Source organism: Arvicanthis niloticus, chromosome 16 (genome assembly GCF_011762505.2).
Source record: "Arvicanthis niloticus isolate mArvNil1 chromosome 16, mArvNil1.pat.X, whole genome shotgun sequence".
In the NCBI taxonomy this organism is placed as follows: domain Eukaryota; kingdom Metazoa; phylum Chordata; class Mammalia; order Rodentia; family Muridae; genus Arvicanthis; species Arvicanthis niloticus.
The window spans coordinates 66,894,125-66,914,937 of NC_047673.1; the positions used below are offsets into that span (position 1 = coordinate 66,894,125).

At 40.1% G+C, this 20,813-nt stretch overlaps 1 protein-coding gene and 1 long non-coding RNA gene across 12 annotated transcripts in view; one reads left to right on the forward strand and one right to left on the reverse strand.

Moving 5' to 3' along the window:
• The window catches only part of Sdccag8 (SHH signaling and ciliogenesis regulator SDCCAG8), a 194,480-nt gene that overhangs the window by 105,418 nt on the left and 68,249 nt on the right, over nt 1-20,813 (forward strand). For 9 of the 11 annotated variants that reach the window (XR_013104485.1, XR_013104484.1, XR_013104486.1 and 6 more), the window contains exons 14-15: nt 14,048-14,175; nt 16,262-16,370. The exons of the other annotated variants lie outside the window; for them this stretch is intronic. Coding sequence is in view for 6 of the 9 variants with exons in the window: in XM_034520156.2 (XP_034376047.1) it covers nt 14,048-14,175; nt 16,262-16,370 (237 nt within the window). In the remaining 3 variants the exon portion in view is untranslated. The remainder of the gene's footprint in view (nt 1-14,047; nt 14,176-16,261; nt 16,371-20,813) is intronic. 11 annotated transcript variants of the gene reach the window in all.
• Nucleotides 14,691-19,350, reverse strand: LOC143434741 (uncharacterized). Its single transcript, XR_013104488.1, has 3 exons — nt 19,287-19,350; nt 18,814-18,971; nt 14,691-15,270 (listed from the first exon to the last, which is right to left on the reverse strand). It is a non-coding gene; the product is annotated as an uncharacterized LOC143434741 (long non-coding RNA).

Here is a 20,813-nt window from a genome sequence, read left to right on the forward strand (position 1 = left end):
CTTGCATTATGTGACCACTAAGAAGATGCCAGTGGAGGAGGAGCTACTGGGAAGCAATCTCAAAGACGACAACAAAAATGGATGGCTAGTTTCAGGTTTTCAGGAAATTGAATAGTGTTCACACAGTCTGACCCAGAGCAATCTGCATCAAGCAGAGTGCATTTGACTAAGTCTGGAGACCTGGAACACTTTGAATTTCCAGGTAATCTAGGATCCACAACACACTTCTGCCAGTAGGAGGAGGAACTGAACTTTGATTATTAATTGAGGAAGATGTTTATTTAATTCTATTTGCTTGTGGACTCGAGTGCTTTTGTTCTCGTTTTAGTCTGGGTAAAGCTATGTACAACTGTCTCGGAGGGAAAATAGTACAGGATTTCAAATTGTACTTGAGATCGACTAGAGTGCATCGGCTTCTGTTGTACTGAGCTGGTTTTGCCACCTTTCCTGTCAGAGTAACTGCTGTCTTTCTCTGTTAGTGCCAGTAGCATGGTGCTGCCTCTTGAAGTAACGACTAGAATGCCTATGAGCCGCAGAGTTCAAACTACAAGACAGAAAACATCCTATAGCAATGAGTGTTGCACTTCAACATTCAGCCCATAGATTAGGCTGCCTGTCCTTCACAGATAGAGGAAGTAACTTCCCCCAAATAGTTCAAGTTTGTGGTACCCAGGGTAGTTCATCCAGGGCCTTTCATTAAGGGGGTCTTGCAAGGTTTCGTTCAATAAAGAGACAACAGCTTGGTTGCTGTTAACCATCATTGACTGAGCACGTGTTCTATTTCAGCTGCACCAGGCAACACTTAAAGTTTTAAAATGAAGAAGCCACAGTTCTTCTCCACAGATATCAGACACGATAGTAGAAAAGTTTGTGAGTTTATGTATCAGTATCTATGTCCATATTATCTAAAAACATTATTATAATTTGTACAGTTATAAATTTAGCCTTAAGATTAAATGAATGGACTAGTTAAAGTATTTACCTCATCCAATACTTGCTGTAATACCTGAGAACTGACATGCATAGAAGCTAAGTGGCTTGCCCAAGGCCACAGTTGTTTAGTGGCAGCAGGGAGTAGAATGAGCATCTTTTTAGCAAGTATACTGCTCTTCCTGTGTTCTACAAGTTCTACTCATTTAAATTGATTGGCAGTGTGACTTACCAGGTAAATATGTAAAAACTCATACCTCACGAAAACTTTCTGTTAAGTCTCTACATATCAACCAGAAGGGAAATTTTAAAGATACACAGGAGAAACTGAGTTGCTTTATGGTAGAACACCTATAAACTGTCGTATGGTAATTATTCGTTCTAAATCCCCATCATTGTATCTCAGCTCCTGCTCCCCCTAGCCAGTCCATGTGTGCTAGGCTGTGCAGTTCATAGAAAGAGAAGGAAGGTGATGCCATCCACTTTGAGCTTAGCCAGTCCTCTGAAATGGGGTGCAGGGTTCGAAGGTTCCTTTTCACTGCCCACACCAGTCACCTTCCTCAAAAGAATTCTATACTTTCTGTCCTAATTTTGCTTTTATGATTGTTCTTAACGTAACATTGGCATTTACATAATTACGGGGCATTTGGGTGAATTTAGATACTTTTCAAATCTGATTTGGAGATTTAATATAATAAACCATTAGTATGGATACTTTGGTCTATAAACCTGTCAACAGTCTCTGCCTGAGGCTTAAAAGGATGGACAGCTGAATCGTACTATGAGATATTTTCCTTATCCTTCAACCATGGCTCAGCCTTCCATCTATGTGTATGCACTACACAGAAGTGGAGCACATCATGAGTAGTAAGCAAGCTCTTAAAATCAAAAGCATTTATTGCATGTTAATTTTCTGCAAATATTTGCCTATAATTTATCCTTACTACAAGGAGACTCTACCAGTGAGTTTTCTATAAATAACCATCTTATAATGACAATGATGCCTGAAACTGGGACTTTCAAGAGGAATTTGTGTGGTCCTAGCTCACCACTCCCTTCTTTTCTGGATTTTCAAATTAGATTTCTTCCAGAAATTCAACCCCATTGCTTTTTATGGAAGTTTGAAACCATTCAGTGGCTTATTTGTATTCCTCAAGGTGCAGATAAGAAGAGATTTAACTGGGAAAGGAGAAGATTAACTCACCAGGCAGGGGTAGTTAACTAAGCTGGCTAGCAGGTTGATAATTGTACGGTTTCTGGTAGAACTTGGAAAGAGTTCATTTCTTACTAAAAACAAATGACGAAGATCGAGAACATGATTGCTGGAAATAGAGTACAGAAATTCCTAGAAAACTCTCAGATAACCTGTTATTTCTCACTTAAAAAAATAAAGATGATCAAACGCTAAACATTTTCCAATTGTATTTGAGTTTGCAACCATGTACAGAAATATATTGCTATAGTTGAATAACTCTGTAATTTGGTTTGTAATTTAATATTAAGTGTGAAGGCTTATTTTGAGAGTTACTTAAAACCAGATTTAATTTACAGAAACCAAAAGAGATACCATTCACTTTTTAAGGGTGGTACTGGGAGGTAACTCACACATGTCAGGCATGCTCCCTGCTCCTGTGTTACATTTCCAGCCTCATCACTTATCTCATATGATGTGGTCCATTCTTCACCCTTAGCTGTTCTCAGTGTTCTCTTAGAATTATCCTTTCTTCTCCCTTTAAGAAACAACTGACTTAAGTTAGAACATTTTCAAGGTTAAAAAGAATGTTGTTTTAATAACATTTACTTCTTATAAAGTTTTGAATTTTGAAGATATGCCCTCAGAAGGTATATGAATTTAGTATATTTTAGCAGTTCTGTTATTCTTATTTGTGGAACACTGGATAAAAAATAATGCTTTGATATGTGAGGTAGACCAGGAGGTTATCCTTAGATAGATCAACATGTAACACATATGAAAAGCAAAAATTTCAAATAAGCTACATGTATACTTAATAGCCACATTTTTTAAATAAAAGAAAGTAGGTACCATTAATTTTAATGGTGTGGTTTATTTAATTCAATAGTTAGAAAATAGTATCACTCTATGTGTGATCAGGATAACACATTATTAAAGACATGTTTTGCCTCTTTTTCTTCCTTCCTGCTGTGCTCTCTCCACATTTGAGTCTGTTTCACAGCACAGGGCCATTCCATTAGCTTGATCTCGGATGTTTAATAGCCTCCTATACTAGCATTTGCTAGCTGTAGACTTTGTCCCTAAGTTTTCCCAATGTTACATAGCATAGACACAGTTACATTGTATGAGTTACAAGGTCCTTTAATAAAACGAAGTAATTTTGGCTTTTTTATAATTTGTCGGCAGTAGCCAAGCCTCATTTTGACTATTCCTGTTCTGATGTACCATCCCTTGAGGAGGAATAAGGTAAGAGAGCAGGTAGACTGTACCAGCATGATAGTACAAAGATTCTAGATCTGACCATCCATCTTTGACATGTTACAAGTTGTTGGAAGTAACTTTGATAACAAAAACAACTAGATGCTAGTCCATTACTCAGATTTTGACACTCTTTAAATGGTGACCCAGACTGGACAGTGCTAACTGCTTCATGTAGAGGCCTCATGGCATCCCAATATGACTTTATGAATGAGAACACTGAGGCTGACCATGAGGAAGTTCCATGTTGATATCACAGTCCTGAGAAGAGCCAGGGCTTACGCCTTGGCTCAGGTGAGTCCTGGAGCTCAAGTGAATATCTGTGGTTCAATACACCTTCCCTACGTAGCTGTTAGCTGCAACACGGGTTTTATTTTCCTCAGGCTGATTATCTTTGAGATTCTTATAATTACTGCTTCACTTTGAATAGTCATTTCTTAAGAAATAAATGATTGTACTGATTACTGTTTTTGAATTTACTATGTTATCATCAAACCAAAAATATTGTATGCATAATATTTGCATAGTTCTATAAGGAAAGGTACTATTAAGGACCCCGTTTTTATTTTCATTGAGTAGGATGTTAGACCTCCTTAGGGCGCAGAGCTAACATGCAAGGGACTCTGGTGCCAGGCCTCACAGACATCAGAACCTAGTTACTTAAATCCTTCCTCCTGTACTCAAAGGAATGCCATAACTCTACTATCAGTAGAGATAAAGAGATGATAGCTCAAAGGCCACCACTGTTCTCAGAGGTATTATGGGATTTCAGTTGTTTACATTCCTCTTCCTGAGACATGCCTAACAAGCAGAAGTATAGAAAAGAGTTAGAAAATAGCTTTAGGATAGATGAAGAAGCAGGTCATCAAGATGGAGACAGAGAAGGATGTAGCAAGAGGGGCAATGAGGTTAGACTGTGAGGTGGTGAGACAAAGTAGAGGACCACTGAGGCCCTGCACTGTCAAGTAGAGGAGACTGAAGAATGGAGGTAAGAGTTGTCACCAGCAGGTATTCCGAAGCCAAGCAGAAAGAATGTCAAATCATGACATCCTAATTATGGAGGCAAGAGCATTGTTTACCTCATTGTGGAGAATGAGACAGTGGGAATCTGAAGACACTCAGTTTCGTTGCCGCTCATGAAAGTGTAGTACTTCTCAGCTCCATAGTGGGCAAGTGACACAGTCTCCTCCCAGCACTGAAAGTGAGCTCTGAATTTGGTGGGGTTTGCTTAAGAAAGCATTGGCATAGTTAATATATTTTAAACATATTTCTACTGCAAATGGCCAGTATTCTAATGTGAAACATATCTGTCCTGACACTCCAGACTAATAAGCATTACTGTCATGTTTGACAAATAAGTTATTACAAAAATTTGCTTAATAATAATTCTTGCTATTATGCCATATTTTTCAATAAATTTAATGGCTAACAAATGATCCCAAATCTTTTCCATGTAGTTTTATATTCTATAAACTAATTTAAGATTTTAATAGCAGAACAGGAATTCTTCAGTGCTCAATATTATTTGAGTATGATGTACATCCTTTATTTGGTGATAGAAAGGCCATATATTGATCCCATTAGTATCTGATTTGAAGTTATTCATCAGATAGATTAATACCTGAATATATTGATATTTTACAGGAAAAAGCATAAATGGACCAAAGACTTTAGCAAATCTTACATAGACAAATTATAGATGGAAAATAGGAATTTTTGATGATGTGAAGATGCAAAGTCAAAAATCATCATCTAACTTATTTATGTAGCAGCAGATTTATATTCAGTTTTTAGTGTGGAAATTTGGACACATGGTACTTTAAAACAGGCCATAGAAGTGCTTTACAGTTCATGGGAACTTTGTCCAACAGTCATTTAATGCATCACCCACCCACTCTTACCCTGGGCCAATGAGAGAAAGTAAAACAGAAAACTAGTCAAGTGCACATTTGATGGCCATTTAGCCTAAGTATATACCTGTGGTTCCTACCACATCTAAAGAAGCCATTGTAGAAATTGCTCTTACTATTGCTGTAGTAATAAGTGCTTTTCCTGCTTCTAATGTTGTCCCTTCTCCATCTGTTCCCTCACTGCCGCCAGAGTGATCTTTCTCAAGCACGGGTGTGATCACAACACTCTCCTGCTTAAAACCCTACATTGGCTCCCTATTTCCCTCGGGATGAGGGCCTTAAAAATAGCTTCAAGTTCTGGCTCCTGCTTCCATCTCTAGTTTCATCTTTCTTCAGTAATCTCCCCTCCACCAACTGCTCACTGCTATCCCACAACATACACACTTCAGCCTCTGATTGTGCCAGATGATTGCAGTTTTCCACAGGCACCTGGCTTGCCCTCTTCCCTGGGTCTGTGCTCATGCTGCCTACTCGCTTGTCACAGTATTCTTCCCAGCCTTTGTAAGTTCAAGTTCTACTCAGACTGTAAGTCTTTACTTGTGTAAGCCTCCTGGCAGCACCCCTTTTTGTCACTAGCCACTCTCTCACTCCTGTTTCATGGACCTGAGTAACAGTAAGAATTTAGCCCTATTTCAATACTTACTGTACCCTGATAGCTTTGCACTTTAGAGAATAAAAATGTTTATTTTGTTGACTACACTAGAAATTCTTCCAGGGTATGGTCTGTCCTTAGTGTATTATCCAATCTTGGTACATTTGTGTTTCTCATAAAGAAGTTGCCTAAGTGTTTGATGGGTGGGTATTACACTATTTGAGGAAACACAAGGCAGTGTTGTGGAATGGAAAGAGCACTGGACTTGAGGGTGGAAGACAAGTCTCTTTCCAGCTCTGCTAGTTAACTAGCTATACAGGTGGCTTTGAGCAAGTCCTCTTGTGAGGCTGCGGAGGTGGCCCAGTGGTTAAGAGAGCCTCCAGCTTTTGTAGAAGATCCAAGTTCTCCTGAACACACATTGTTAGCTGGCTCTTGTACAACCACCTGTAACTACAGCATCCGGGTAGCTGATGCTCTCTTCTGGCCTCCACACACACCAACATATGCATGCCTCACACTCATACAGATACACTTAAATAAACAACAAATATTTTTAAAGGATAGAAAAGAAATATTTAATACACCAAGCTTGAGATACTTCCTGTAAAGCAATAGTATCTCTTCCATATCTCTGAATTCATTGAAGAAAAGACAGGTCAATGCATCTGACTGTGTCTTCTGAAACAGAAGGCACTATCATGTGCTGAATGAAGCCACTTAGTCTACAGGTTGATTCTAAGCAAAGGCTGGTATAAGTCAGTGTTAGAGCTCTTCCTAGTATGAGGGAACACAACAAACAAGTACACACCCGCGCATGCATGCACGTGCGCACACACGAGTGTGGACACACAAACATTTGTAAGTGGATATGAATACAGTGTGTCTAATACCGACAGACACTATCTAGATGGACACACCTCCTGCTTTGCCTTGAAGGTGAGTCCTCAAGTGGTTTGGAACTGCTCTAAGAACATTTTTGGAGGGAGATGTTCTTTCAGAGATGTCTGTTGAATATTTCTGTTCCTTTGTGTGTGTTTCTTTGAAAGAAGTTGACCTCCTTTTTTCCGGGAAGTGACTCATGCTCGGATCTGAAGCTCAGACTCAACACTGCACTTAAAATTCTGACAGTTTCCAACGAGGAAAATGAAAGCAATTTATTATAGAAAAAATGGGGGATGCCACTAAGGAAGGAAGATTACAGAACCTGGGTCTTTCCTGGTTACTCTCCTCAGATTTTGGACGTTTACTTAAATTTAAGTACACAGCTGCTATTGGCAGTAGCCAGGCATTGCCAAGTCACTCAGTTCATTTCAAAATATGGAAAATACCAGGCAGTCTGCTAAGGTTATGACTGATTTGTGTTGCTATTACTTGGAATAATAATGATGACAAAGCAAAATGAAATCCTTAATTAATATGAGAATCTCTCATCACTTTTTCTAGTCAGTAAAAAGGGCATGCATCTGGGGAGATTCTTAGGAGGCTCTCCTAACAGCCATTCATTCGTCTGCTCATTTGTCCTTTTTACTATTTACTGACTGTACAACTGTATCGGGCACCATCCAGGAGCTGTAGATAAATTCATGAGCAAGCAAAAGTTAGTTCCCTGTGTATTTACTTTCAGGTAGATGTACATAACAATATTTTCTAGAAGTCTTACCGTCTTAAGACAGAGATACCTTTCATTGTTATTGCAGAGGGTGGTGTATTTCCTGGCACAGGAGGTATACATTAGGAAGATATGGCCCAAAACACCTAGGACAGATAGGAAAGTGGGAAGAACTATTTGACCTTCAGGATGTGCTACGTGAGACTCATGTGTGGATACTGAAATAAGACCCCAAAGTCTTTCTAATCCTCTCTCTTTTCTCTGCATTTCTCATAAGTGACTGAAGAGAAGCAAATCCCTGCATATCAGAGGCAGAGTGTGTGGGAATCCTAGGTTATACCTTTAACTGAGGAACTGAGAGAAATTATATAACCTTCAAGATTCTTTACTTGTAAAATGAAAACAATAAGACAGCCTATCTAATGGGGTTGGTAGGAGGAATATATAAAAGATGGAAAGAAAGTTTATAATAGAAATTAATAAATGCTAGCTCAGGCTGGAGAGATGGCTCAGTGGTTAAGAGCACTGGCTGCTCTTCCAGAGGTCCTGAGTTCAGTTCCCAGCAACCACATGGTGGATCTAAAACCATCTGTAATGGGATCCGATGCACTCTTCTTGTGTGTGTCTGAAGACAACTGCACTGTACTCCTATAAATAGAAAAAAGGTAAATCTTTAAATAAATAAATAAATAAATAAATAAATAAATACTAGCTCATCAAATGATCAATACCTAAAAGGATTTTAACATTTTTTCCTGTTGTTAATAAATGAGCCCAGTATTATAGAAACATTATTTTTCAACAGCTACACATATAAGGAGGTAGATGACCCAGTGACACATGTTGTTTTCTCCACTGGAATACACAAAAAGAGCATAAGGTCATATAAAATGAGCCCACAGCATCCTGGGATAGAAAGACTTGAAGCATAAAAGGACAAAGAGGACTTGTCACACAGGGACCAGTTTGAGCAGATTCTACTACCCAACTGCAGGGTCAGTTGAATCTTCAAATAAACAGTCAAAGTGGGTTATCATGCACTAAGTAAAGTATGAATCCAGAACTCCAAAGTGAAATCAGTAAACTCATTATGAAAAAAGGAGATTCTTCTATGCAGGACAATAACCAATTAGCTAACAGTTAACTAATATGCATAAAGAATTATGGAGTAGAAACACCATTATCATTAGATGTGCAACATAGATGAGATGTTATTATTACAATAAGATATTTGCATAATATCAGCATCTTCCAACAGATTGCCTATTAATTACAAAGGAGAAATCCAAGAGAGCTCACCCAACTCCATCCATTACAAGGCTGCTGATACCAGCACATGAGGGTAATCATGTGTTTTTCTTCCCAGCCTTTAGGCCAGTGATGTGTCTCTGTTACTTTAAAACAGGTTGTAGTGGAAATGTCTATAGTGGATATTGCTTAGCTCTACAAATGAAAGATTTCTTCCCTAGCACATAAGAACAGTCATTAAACATTTCCAAGCATGTTAATGATACAGACCAAGTGATGAAGACTAGTGTTACCAATCTGAGACAAATGGGTACCACTTGTCCAAAATATAACCTGCGCCAAACTCTTGCTTCTCTCTACATTTCCTCAAGAATAGTTTTTGGCTAGTCAACGTGTAAATCTTGCAAAGGTTTGTTGTTGCAGGTGCTCTTTCATGGTGGTAGTGGTCGTGACTCTAGAGATAGGACATGCTATGCAAGCTCTTTATGACCAAGCTAAATCCCAGCTTCTTAGAAGTTTTTTCAACCAGAGAGGTGACTGCCACAAAATGCTCTATTCTGTGCTTTAAAAATAAACACCTCATACCCCCAAGGGATTGTATGTGCAATACTGGCGTTTCAGAACTCAGAGGTAAATTAAGGAGAGACATGGCAGATGGAAAGGATGCTTTAGTCACCACTTAGTGACATTGGTAACATTATCACTAGTGTTCATAGATCATAGACTGGAGGCTGATTGTTGAACTTGAGGATTATTAATAACTTTGTGAAGAGCTAACAGGTCACTTCTGTTCTGTTACATTATAAAATGGAAATATTTAAAATAATAAGTGATATGAAAAGTAGAATTATAAGTACATTGTGATGTTTTAGAAGATAGAGTCAGCCAGAACCATAACTAGAAAAAGGGTGGGGGGGGAGAAGCTAAGTTAATTGTATACTTGGATAGTGCCGTTATTGTTATTGTTTTGTTTTCTTTTGAGCTAGGTTCTCTCTATCTAGCCTTGGCTATCCTAGAACTTGCCCTGTAGACTAGGCTGGCCCTAAACTCACAGAAATCAACCTGTCTCTGACTCTCAACTGCTGGCATTGCAGCAGCACACTAGACAATTTGGCATATTTTTGAAGCCTGTCTAGTACCCATCAGTCCTTTTCATTCTCTTTTATTAAAAACAACAACAAGAAAATCCTGTCATGGTAGCACACCTTTAAGCCTAGTACTTGGAAGGCAAAGGCAGGTCACTCTAGTGTACAGAGAGTTCCAGAGCAGCTGGACCTACACTCTGTGGGCCTATCTCACAAACGTAGACATGAACATGGCCAGCCCCCAGATCATAGCTATCTAGGTAACTGGAAGAATGAAAGGAGTTGTCCCCATTTTTACAGTATTTGCTCCTTTTAAAAATTAGCTTTATTGAGGCAAACTTAAGTACAATAAAAGTCAAATTTTGTTGATATGGGAAATCACTAAACAGTCCAGGCTGGGCTCAACAATTTCAAGCGCTGGGGCCATAGGCATGAGCTGACACATGTAGCAATAGTGACAAATTTTAGGTGCGGTTGAATGTGTTGTAAGAAGAATATAAAGTGTTTGAGGTATCACAGTTGTTACACAGATCCTTTCCTGTCTGCCCAAAACTTCTCTCTCACAGCCTTCCCCTATCAGCAGGACCTGGAAACATGATCTACCCTGGTTTGGCACCATGGAGTCAACATCATGTAGGGTTTTCTAGTCTAGAGTGCTAAATACATAAGATGGTAAATATGGCTCTTCTACACATGCTGCTTTTTGGGTTCATCTAGGAGTTGCGTGTACCATAGGTTCTTCCATTCTTGATGGGGTTCTAGATTCTCTCTGGCTAAGCTATCCTACACATATGATTCATAACAGGTAATAGGCATTTAGGTTGTTTCTAGTTTTTAGCCAGTGTGAATATAATTACTAAGAAACTCCCTACAGCTATTGCTTGAGTTCTGGTTTGCAGAACCACATAGGGATAAGTACAAACTTTGTTAAATGTGACCGTCAGCAACTGTGAGAAACCAATGAGAAAAAGCCTACTTGGGGGGGGGGGGGGGGGAAATCTCTTCATGAGGTGATCAAGCCATTCTGTCCATTGTCTTAGTAGCCTTCCATCTCTACCTTTCTCATGGACTATTACTCCATAGAGGTTGTTATTTGTTTGTCTTTGTCTAGTCTGAAATCCCTTCTAGAGTCAAGGCCTACTAAGCCTTACTTTCAGTAGACACAATGCCTAGTATAATGTCTTTCACATACATAATGAAAAATACTTAGTGGGTCATTTGAACACCTGAGTGGTTTTTAGTTAATTCTTTAGTTTCATTACTACATTATCTCTAGAGTGTTATAAAAGAGTTTTCCTTGAGCAAAGATAGTTTTATTCTTATTTCTGCACTGAAATCATTCACTGAGTAGCTTATGAATGGATTTCAAATTGTTTATGGCCTTCAGGGTTTTCAAAGTTGATTGTGTTCTGCTATTTGTTCAGGTCTAAAATGAGATGGTTACATGAAAGAAAATGAGATTTCCCTTCAGATCGGACGGTCTAAAATTTCTTGAGAAGTTGACTTAATCAGAAAGATCTTATAAGGGGAAAGAGGAACAGAGGGGGGCTGGAAAAGGGGGAAGGAAGTCAGAAAACAGCAATGTACATACCTTCTTCCATGGAAAACAGCGTACGTACCCACTCAAGTGGCAGTTGGGGGAGGGTAGAAGAACAGCCTTTGGTGAGGGGTCTTTTGCACAGCTTTATGACAAGAGCTCTGTTAGCCTGTATTCTTTTCTTAGTCAGCTCAGAATGTCACTCACCAGGCAGCTTCTTGCTGCTGGGATTTATGTTGGGAACTGTTAGTCTATCCTTGACATCCTGCAGTGTCTGTCTGACATTTCCTTCATTATTGGTAATGCCCCTTTCCCTTCTCTGACACAGTCAACAGAGAGTCTTGGAGTCATCTCATTTACACACCTCTAACCCTGTCCCGTGCTCAGACTGGGCTATGACTGCTCACAGGAAGAATACAGAAGGCTCTCTAGTCAGTCCCTTCAGCCACAGGACCTATAGCATGCAATACTACTAAGAGCTGAACTAGTGCGGACTCTCTGTTCTAAGAGTCTGAGAAAGCTTTGCCTGCTTCTACAGACTTGAACAGATCCTCCTGTTTCACCTAAAGGCTTATCCGTCTGTCTCTCCTTTGCCTCCCTTTCCTCTCCAGTCCTCCCTCACCCCAGTCCTGCAACTTAAGGCTTAAGAACATTCAGCCATTTAGCATGCAGTGCCTATTTTTTATGTTCTGAGCCCTGATCTGGGTTTAGGGTAGAGAAAATGTAAGATTATAAAGGAAACAGACATGTAAACCGATAACAAATGTATGACATCACTCTAGGGTGGACACAGCACATACCAAGGTCACCCAGGGTGGAATAGTTGATTTAGAAAAGACAGGAGAAAGAAGGGTAGAATTTTAAGGTATGACCAAGAGAGCTAGTATGCTTCGTATAGGGGGTTGGCTGGGTGGGCCGGGGCATTCCAAGAAGAGGAAGAAACATGTGCAGTGATCCTTAGCCAGAAAATACGTGGTGTGAAGGGGGAGGCAAAAGTAGCCTCGTCTGACTATCCATTTGTTGCGATATACTAGTTTGGAACTGAGTGTGAGACAAGACCTTGGAGCACATCCAGGGGGTGTTGTTGTTAGAAGTACCAGAAGGGACCTTATTTCACATTTAGCATGGACCCCTGATGCTTCCATTTGAGTGAGGTGTGGGTGTATTTTCATTCTGGAGCTTTACACTACAACACTACCACACGCATTGACCAATCTCAGTACAGGCTTTCCTTATGTTGCCATATAATTAGAAGCCAGTGAATTGAAGTTCCACAGCGGTACATAGACTGGTAGTGATAGCTTTATGGAACTGTTTATTTTTAGTTTGGCAAAGGCTAGGCAGTAAATATCTCAATTAGTAAACTAAAGCAGCATGGATGAGAAATGCCCACAAGGAGATCAGGAGATGGAAATAACTGAGTCCCTTAATTGAAGGAAACCCTCATGTTGCTTCTCATAGAGCTTGAAGAACCCACCCAGCAAGGGTTCGGATGTGGTGTGCAACATGAGCACAGAGTAGGTGTGACAGGGCCGTGTTCCCCCTCAGCCTCAGCTTGTTTAGGAAGAGCCTCTCTGGGTGGAAATGTAGCTGAGTAGGGAGTGTGCCTGACATGTACAAAGCCCTGGGGTGAGTGCCCAGCACTTTGCAATGCTGGGCATGATGGTGCATGCATCTAACCCAGCATTCATAGGGGTAGAGGCAGGAGAATCATAAATCCAAGGTACTCCTCAGCTACTAGCAACTTTGAGGCCACCCTCCCTACCAGTCTCAACAAAATGAAACAACAAAAATAAATTCTCTTGTAAAGAGAGATAGCATGTTGTCTTCATCCTGCAATTCTGTCAGCATGACCCAAAAGGAAATTTTATTATGAAGAGAGGAGGGAAGCAGCTCGTGTTCACATTCCTGTCCATTCCCGGTGTGCAGCCTGGTGTATGAAAGTACTTAATGAGAGCAGGCATGTGGTGCTGGCCTCTCAACAGCCTCTGCCAGTATATTTGAAGTTATATCTTACAACTTGGAAGAAAACCAGAAGTAGTCTATGAGGCTTAGTTTTAAAGTAAATTTTCCCAAGACTAAGAATTAAGTCATGTTTTTCCTAGAATTTCACAGTCTTAGGAAATAGCGACCATCCAGAAGATGAAAGATTGATGATAATACAAGACAGCAAGAATAGAGCAAAAAAAGCATGTGTATTATGAAGATGCAGAGTCAGGGCTGATAAGGCGGCTCCTCGAGGAAGGTGCTTATAAGGTAAAAGTCTAAAGGTTCCAGTCCTGTCCGAGCCCTACAGGGCTAAAGGAAAAAGCCAAACCAGCTCCCAGAAGGTGCTGTCTGATCTTCACCTGCACATTGGCATGTGTGAGCGTGCACGCACACACGCGCACACACACAAACACAAATTAAAATAATCAGGTTATAAAATACAAGCGTTTCACTGTTATGATTTTGTTTGAATTTTTAAAACTTCACCCTTCGGTCTGCTTAGACTTCTGGTGTGTATGCTGCACTGTTTAGAGATAGTCCTTTGGATTTTCTCTCTTGTGCAGAATGGGGAGACTACAGAAAGATTAGCTTCTGCTGCTTTAGTTTACTACCTGTCTGCAGTCTGTAGTCTGCGGGGGAATGATGGAGGGCTGGGCACCAGCAGATTATGTCTCTGTCTCCTTTCTGTTTTGCAGACTGGAAAAAGATAGCATTCAGCAAAGCTTTAGCAATGAAGCAAAGGCCCAAGCCCTTCAGGCCCAGCAGAGAGAGCAGGAGCTAACACAGAAGATACAGCAAATGGAGACCCAGCACGACAAAACTGGTGGGTGGTAGGGAGAGATTAGAGCCTGGGCACTGCTCACCAGCGAGGCCCACCCTTACTGTGAAATGACATCAGGAACACCTGTAACCTTTGGCTGGCCGAAGGGAGCAGATGCTAACTACACCGGAGATTCCGAATTACATATTAGTTAGCGTTTAAAAGAGAAAATGGCAAGGATTGCCCACTGTCTGTTGACTTCAGAGTGCTGCTCTCACATCTGTTGCACCATCTGGATTATGAGTTTATTTACCTGTGTTCAAGAAACGTAAAGCTGAGAGAGACCACAACAAAGTAGAAAAACAAAGGGCTTGTTTTTGGCTGGGTTTTCAGGCACACATGTTATATAAAGAAAATAGCATCAGAAGCTCTGCGGGAAATGCTCTGAGCTTACAGTTAGAGTCTCCTGAATAGCATTGAACAGTTCCCACAGTACACACATTATAGCTACTCTAAAAGCCTAATGAGTTTGCTTCAGCATCCAAACTGGAGAAAAGCTTTAGCCATTAATCGGTTCTTAATTCACTGTCGCAGCTGGATGTAATTCAGTGGCTCCAAATTGATATGTTCCTTTATTTAATCTTTGCAGCTTCGAACATTTTTAGCATTTGTATGATTTCCCCACCTCCCCCAATGCAGTCGAGAGTGATGCTTAATCCTCTGCACTCATCAGCTTCTCAGAACTGCTGTTAAAATTCACTAATACAAGGCATTGACCACAGCTGGCAGCTTGGCCCAAAATCGCCATCCTTCACCACGTTGGCACTATTCTGCAGACTGAGTTGGCCAGTAAATCTTTACCTTTAATTTGAAAGTAAAATGCACTTTGAAAATAGGCAGTTTGATGTGTGCAGTCAGAGCGTTATGTAGTTCCTTTCGCTTTTGAGTTGTGTGTTCACAGACAGTGTTAGTCAAAACAAGACAGTGTCAGCCATTATAATTCCTCACCACATACTCCACGATGATTGTACCATTAAAACAAAAGTTTAATTGATCCTGTCTCTTCCAGAAAAAATGTCGCTTAATTTTAGAGCCTTGATTTTTTCTGCTTTGTTTTGTGTGCTGTATGCTCCCCCTGCCCCCGAACATGAGCGAAAACTGAAAAGGAAAAAAAAATTATTTACAGGTGAATTTCACAGGATTTATTGCATATTGTGTTTAAACATATGGTAAAAAAAAAAAAAAAAAATGATTCCACCTATTGGTAACCTGAAGTTCTTTAAAGGATTTATTTACTTATAAAGTCAGCTATTATGATGCCTCATATAGAGAGTTTCTTCTTAGCATTTAGCCAGAAAAAAAGTGAAAAAAAAAAATCCACAGGATTTTGTAGATTTTTTTTTAATTTAAACTAACACAAAGGGGAATTCATAGGAGAAATTGTCCTTGGCCCATTGCTAGCAGAATCCTCCTGGACCAAGATTTTGGAGCAGGACCTGAGGGTTGGGTAAGGTTTTAACTGTTAAAACCATCTTTAAGATCTTTTATTCTGCAAACACACACACAAATCACACTCTCTTTAATTTCTGGCCAGATCATTACTGAAGCACACACTATGAGCATATGATGAAATGTCTAAGGACAGTAGTATTGTAGTGTATTTCACCTCATGATGAGTGAGCGTACGAAAGCTCTAAGGGGCAAAACATGGGCAGATAAGAACCATCAAGCACCAAGTACAGTGTAGCAGAGAATTCCTCGGGTTTAACTTTCGAGTTATCTGGTTGTGAGAATTTTTGACACTGTTTATAGTAAAATTGTCAAAATAAAAATATAATATCTTGCATACTTCAAAGATATAAGCATTTATGACTTCATTTGAGATATTTGACAGTTTATGAGCATGCTAAAATGTTACACAAGCTGATATGATCAAAATTGTTCCTGGTATACAAGTTTATTATGAAAATAAATGTCTCACAAGACTCAGTGTCCCGCCAGATGACAAGTCCCTCACTTAGGACCCTGGCAGTGATCTGGTGGATCTAGGCAGGTCATAGTGATTTGAAGCACTTTAGCACTATGCATTGGAAGTGTTGCAGAGCAAAGCCACAGATGTCTCATATTGGTGGGTTATTGTTGTTTCTAGAAAGTGAACAGTATTTACTGTTGACCTCCCAGAACACATTTCTGACAAAGTTAAAAGAAGAATGCTGCATGCTAGCCAAGAAGCTGGAAAAAGTCTCACTAAAGAGCAGGTATGTGATTGGGTAACATTATACATTATCTTTAGAATACTTTTACTAGATAGCTAAAATTTAGCCTTAAAATTGCATTTTTACTATACTGTAATTTAACACTAAAATTTGCCATGCATTGATGTAAGTTTTCTGTGAAACCAGTTTTCTCTGTATGCATATTTTTGTGATTGTCCATCTAGACAGCCTTTTGTCGCAAGGAGGGATGGGACTCGAGGGCCTTGTGAGTGGTAAGCAAGCACTCTCTTCCCAAGCTACTCTTGCAACCCAACTTCAATATTTATTTTTATGGTTATGTATACGTACTTGGCTTTTAATAGTGTTTATAACTTAAAACCATGAAAATCAGGAACAAAGTCCAAGGTAACCATTAGCATAATAAAGAATACAAATAAGTCAAGCAGTTCTACAATCTTCTGTTGCTATAGTTTTTCAGGAACACAAAAGCTGTCTTTAAGGCCAGTCATTTGGGACAGTGAGGATGAAAACATGCTTGGTACAATACATACTTAGCTTCCACAGCAGCATGCGACAGTAATTAGCTTTTCTTACACAAGCAAAAAAGCATAATCATTAGAGTAGCTTGTGGGGAGGAGAATTAGAGTTTGGCCTATGTATTGCTGTTACCAATGTCTTGAGTCTTTCTTAAGGCCATGGTGATATTTATATCTGCTGTTAAAAAAACGTTCAGGCTTGCTGGATATAGACACGTGCACCTGCAGTCTCAACTACTCAGCAGGCTAAGGCAGGAGAAGTTCTGGAGCTGAGGAGTTCTAGGCCAGCCTAGGCATCAGAGCAAGAGTCTGTCTCTTAAAAGAGAAGAAAGGAGAGGAGGGGCAGGTATTGCTCAGGTGCAGAATTAATTATTGGAAAGGCTAGGGAGGAAAAATGAACCTTTAAATTCCTGTAGAAAGGTGGACATTTTGGAATGTAATTGTTACACTGAGAGCGAGGGCTAACCTGTAGTACGTCCCTGGGCCCTTATCTTCCTTCTTTAAATTAATCAGTCTTACACAATACCAGTCTAGTGAACTTGAACCTCTGTTCCTCTCAGTCCTGACTGCTGCTACTTTGTACACTAAACTTGCTCCTTCATATCTGACACATAGATGGCACCCAATGCATATTTATTGAATGAATGATAAATGAATGGGAAAACAGGTGTGGTGCTATCCTCCACATGCTGGTCTGACTTCTGGTGCCAGCCTGTTCCTTTGTGGGTGACAAGCACTATTTAGGAAAGAACTCTGTGGGATTCAGAAGGAACTGGATTAGAATCTTGGTTTGTCAGTCATTTTGCTGTATATGTAACCTTGACCAGTTGCCCAGTCTCCTTAAACCTCAGCTTTGTAAAGCGCTTCTAAAGCCATGTTGCCGGATAGCTATGGGATTTAGAAGTATATTTAATGACAGGAGTGAGACACACACACACACACACACACACACACACACACACACACACAGAGTCACCCCTTGACAACCTCAGGGAGTTGGTTGCAGGACTCACACCACACCTAGATCCACAGATGACAAATGCTCGCATCTGTGACATGAAACAATGTAGGCGTTATATAGAACCTGCTCATATTTTCCCACATATTTCATTTTTTAATTTTATTTTATGTTTTTGTGGTGTTAGAAATGGAGCCCCGGACCTAACACATGCTAGTCTACTAGCCCAGCATTGAGCAACACCCTAAGCCCTCTCCCACATATTAAAATTATCTCTACATTACCTATAGTGCCTAATATGATGTAGACCATGTGACTAGTTGTTAAACTGTACTGGGTGAAAACTAACCACAGGAAAATCCGAGTGCTCAATATGGACCCAGCATTTCCATCTGCGGTTGGCTGTGCTGCAGAGGAGGTCACAGCTGGGGAAGGCAGCTATAAGCCCCCTGCACAGTGCTTTCTAACCCCACATTAAGCAACGGGGGCTGTTCTCGCAGCACATGCAAACTTCACTACCTGGGCGAGGTATGAATATCATTTTTTAATGGGCAAAGTCTGTTTGTGATGAAAATATGTAGGGCTAAACAGAACCCAGAAAAGCTGGAGCTCATGACTTAGTAGGTCAGGCTGTAACACCTGGTTTTGAGTCTGAAGGGTCAAAATGGTAACATACAGAATTCTCTGAGTTCTTCAAAGCTCAGGCCTTCCAAGTAGTAAACACGCCATAAATTGTTGTATGTTAGAAAGTCATGTGCTTCACAAAACAGCAGTAGAGGCAGTGAGCGGTGAATGTTAAGGGCTCGTGTTTGTGTGCTTTCATTTCTCCTCAGTCCTGCCTCGTTTCTCCCCCAGTTCCTAAGTTTACCCTCTCTTTTATGCCCATCTGGCATTCTATTTCAATGTTATCTTCTGCTGTGAAACTACCTATAAATCCCCAAAGGCTCAGATGTTTCTTTTAAAATATGAAGCATAATGTAATAAGACTTACCACCTCTAGACATGCTTCTGTGTACTCTGTGCCAAACTCTTGGGGTAAAGCATTTCTGCTGGCCTTTGAGGTTAAGAGTTCTCTCATTGTGGAAATTCAGTCTCCAGAGTAATTATTTAATCCATGTAGTAATTTTGGTTTAAGTTATTCTCAAAGTACTGTGGTAAATTTTTAATAAAAATAAAACATGATTTTTTTGGTTGATAATAAAAAGTTATTTCCCCTTTTCCTTGCTAAAATTTCTGTAAGCCTTTTGTGTTATTCAGAATGCCACACTAAACAAATGAATTCAAAGAGCATTGAAAGCGGGCTTTCCCCCACCTCCCCACCCCCTACCCCCCAACCCCCCCATCCCTCACCCCTACCCCCCAACCCCCCCACCACCTCCCCACCCCCCCACCCCCGCATACAGATCGAAGCATTTGACTAGAGCCCGTGAGGAGTCACTAGAGAATTGAACAGTATAGGCTCACCATGCCCACATAGCTTGCTTCTTCCCAGGCTCCTGCAAAGCTGCTTTCAGAAAATGCATTGTAATTGTGTGTGTGTGTGTGTTTGTGTGTGTGTGTGTGTGTGTGTGTGTGTGTGGTTTTCCTCAAGTAAACTGTACATCAGATTATGACAATGATGACTGTGTCTTTCTCGGAAGCCTCCATAACTATCAGCCCAGTACTTAGCAATGTGTGTACTCCATACTGTGCAAGCAGTAGTGCCTGAAACCCCGTGGGTTGTGCATGGCATGTCCCATTTTAAAATGAAGACTGACATCTTGGTTCATACCATGCATCTTTTATAGCTTGTTTTGACCATCAGGCAAAAGAATTAATTCCATTTTGTTTTTAATTGGCACCAGGCAGACATTCTGGCTGATTTTAGTTGAACATAAACTTTAGCTACCCATTCCGTCTATATTCCATAGTGCACTGAGAGCTTACATAGTTACAAGGTTGATGGGGAGATAAATGAATATACTTAAATATCTTTGATACAATTTATTTTTCTTTGTCAAAGTGAAAGAAGTAAGTATTCTCCCTAGACATTTGGAAAATCCACATTAAAATGTTAGAGAAGCCGGCCAGTGCTGGTGCACACCTTTAATCCCAGCACTTGGGAGGGCAGAGGCAGGTGGATTTCTGAGTTTGAGGCCAGCCTGGTCTACAGAGTGAGTTCCAGGATAGCCAGAGATACACAGAAAAACCCTGTCTAAAAAAAAAAAAAAACCAAAAAAAAAAAAACAAAAAAAAAATTAAAATAAAATGTTAGAGGCACAGTCTGCACTGTGATCTAAAACCTGTTCTGGGACAACCTAGGGAATTTGGGCACTGACTGAAGGTGAGCCTGAGGCCATGCAGACAGATTAGTGCATGTGGAGATCAAGCATACTTCGTTCTAGGTCTCAGCCTCTCTCTCTCTCTCTCTCTCTCTCTCTCTCTCTCTCTCTCTCTCTCTCTCTCTCTCTGTCTCTCTGTCTCTCTCTCTCTCTCTCTCTCTCTCTCTCTCTCTCTCTCTCTCTCTCTCTCTCTCTCTCTCTCTCTCTCTCTCCTTGCACTCTAGAAGGACAGGAAGGAGCACAGACCTGGGTCTGTGTGATTTTGCTTCTCTTCGTTTCCTGTCCTTGTGACTTGCTGGTTGCTAGGCCTGTGGATTGATGTCTAGCAGTGCCCATTGTGTATTCGTGATTTGCGTCTTGTAATTAAGAGGAACAATGGGAGTCCGTGGGGTCTCGTTATATATAATGGTTGGTTTAATTTGTTTCACTTCTATCTTGTTAATTGTAAATTGATCATTAAGATTTGAATTCTAATCTGTCACCAGGGTTGTGAGTACTGAGCTAGAGTAATGATCCTGGTTTTAATCACTGATGATGAGAAACAAATTTTATAATTTTGGTACATATTGCAGTTCATATATTTTAACACTGTATTTTATGGTGTTATAAATATTGTTAAATGACTTTTAGTGTAGTTTTACTATGTGGACTATAATGTATAAATTATATT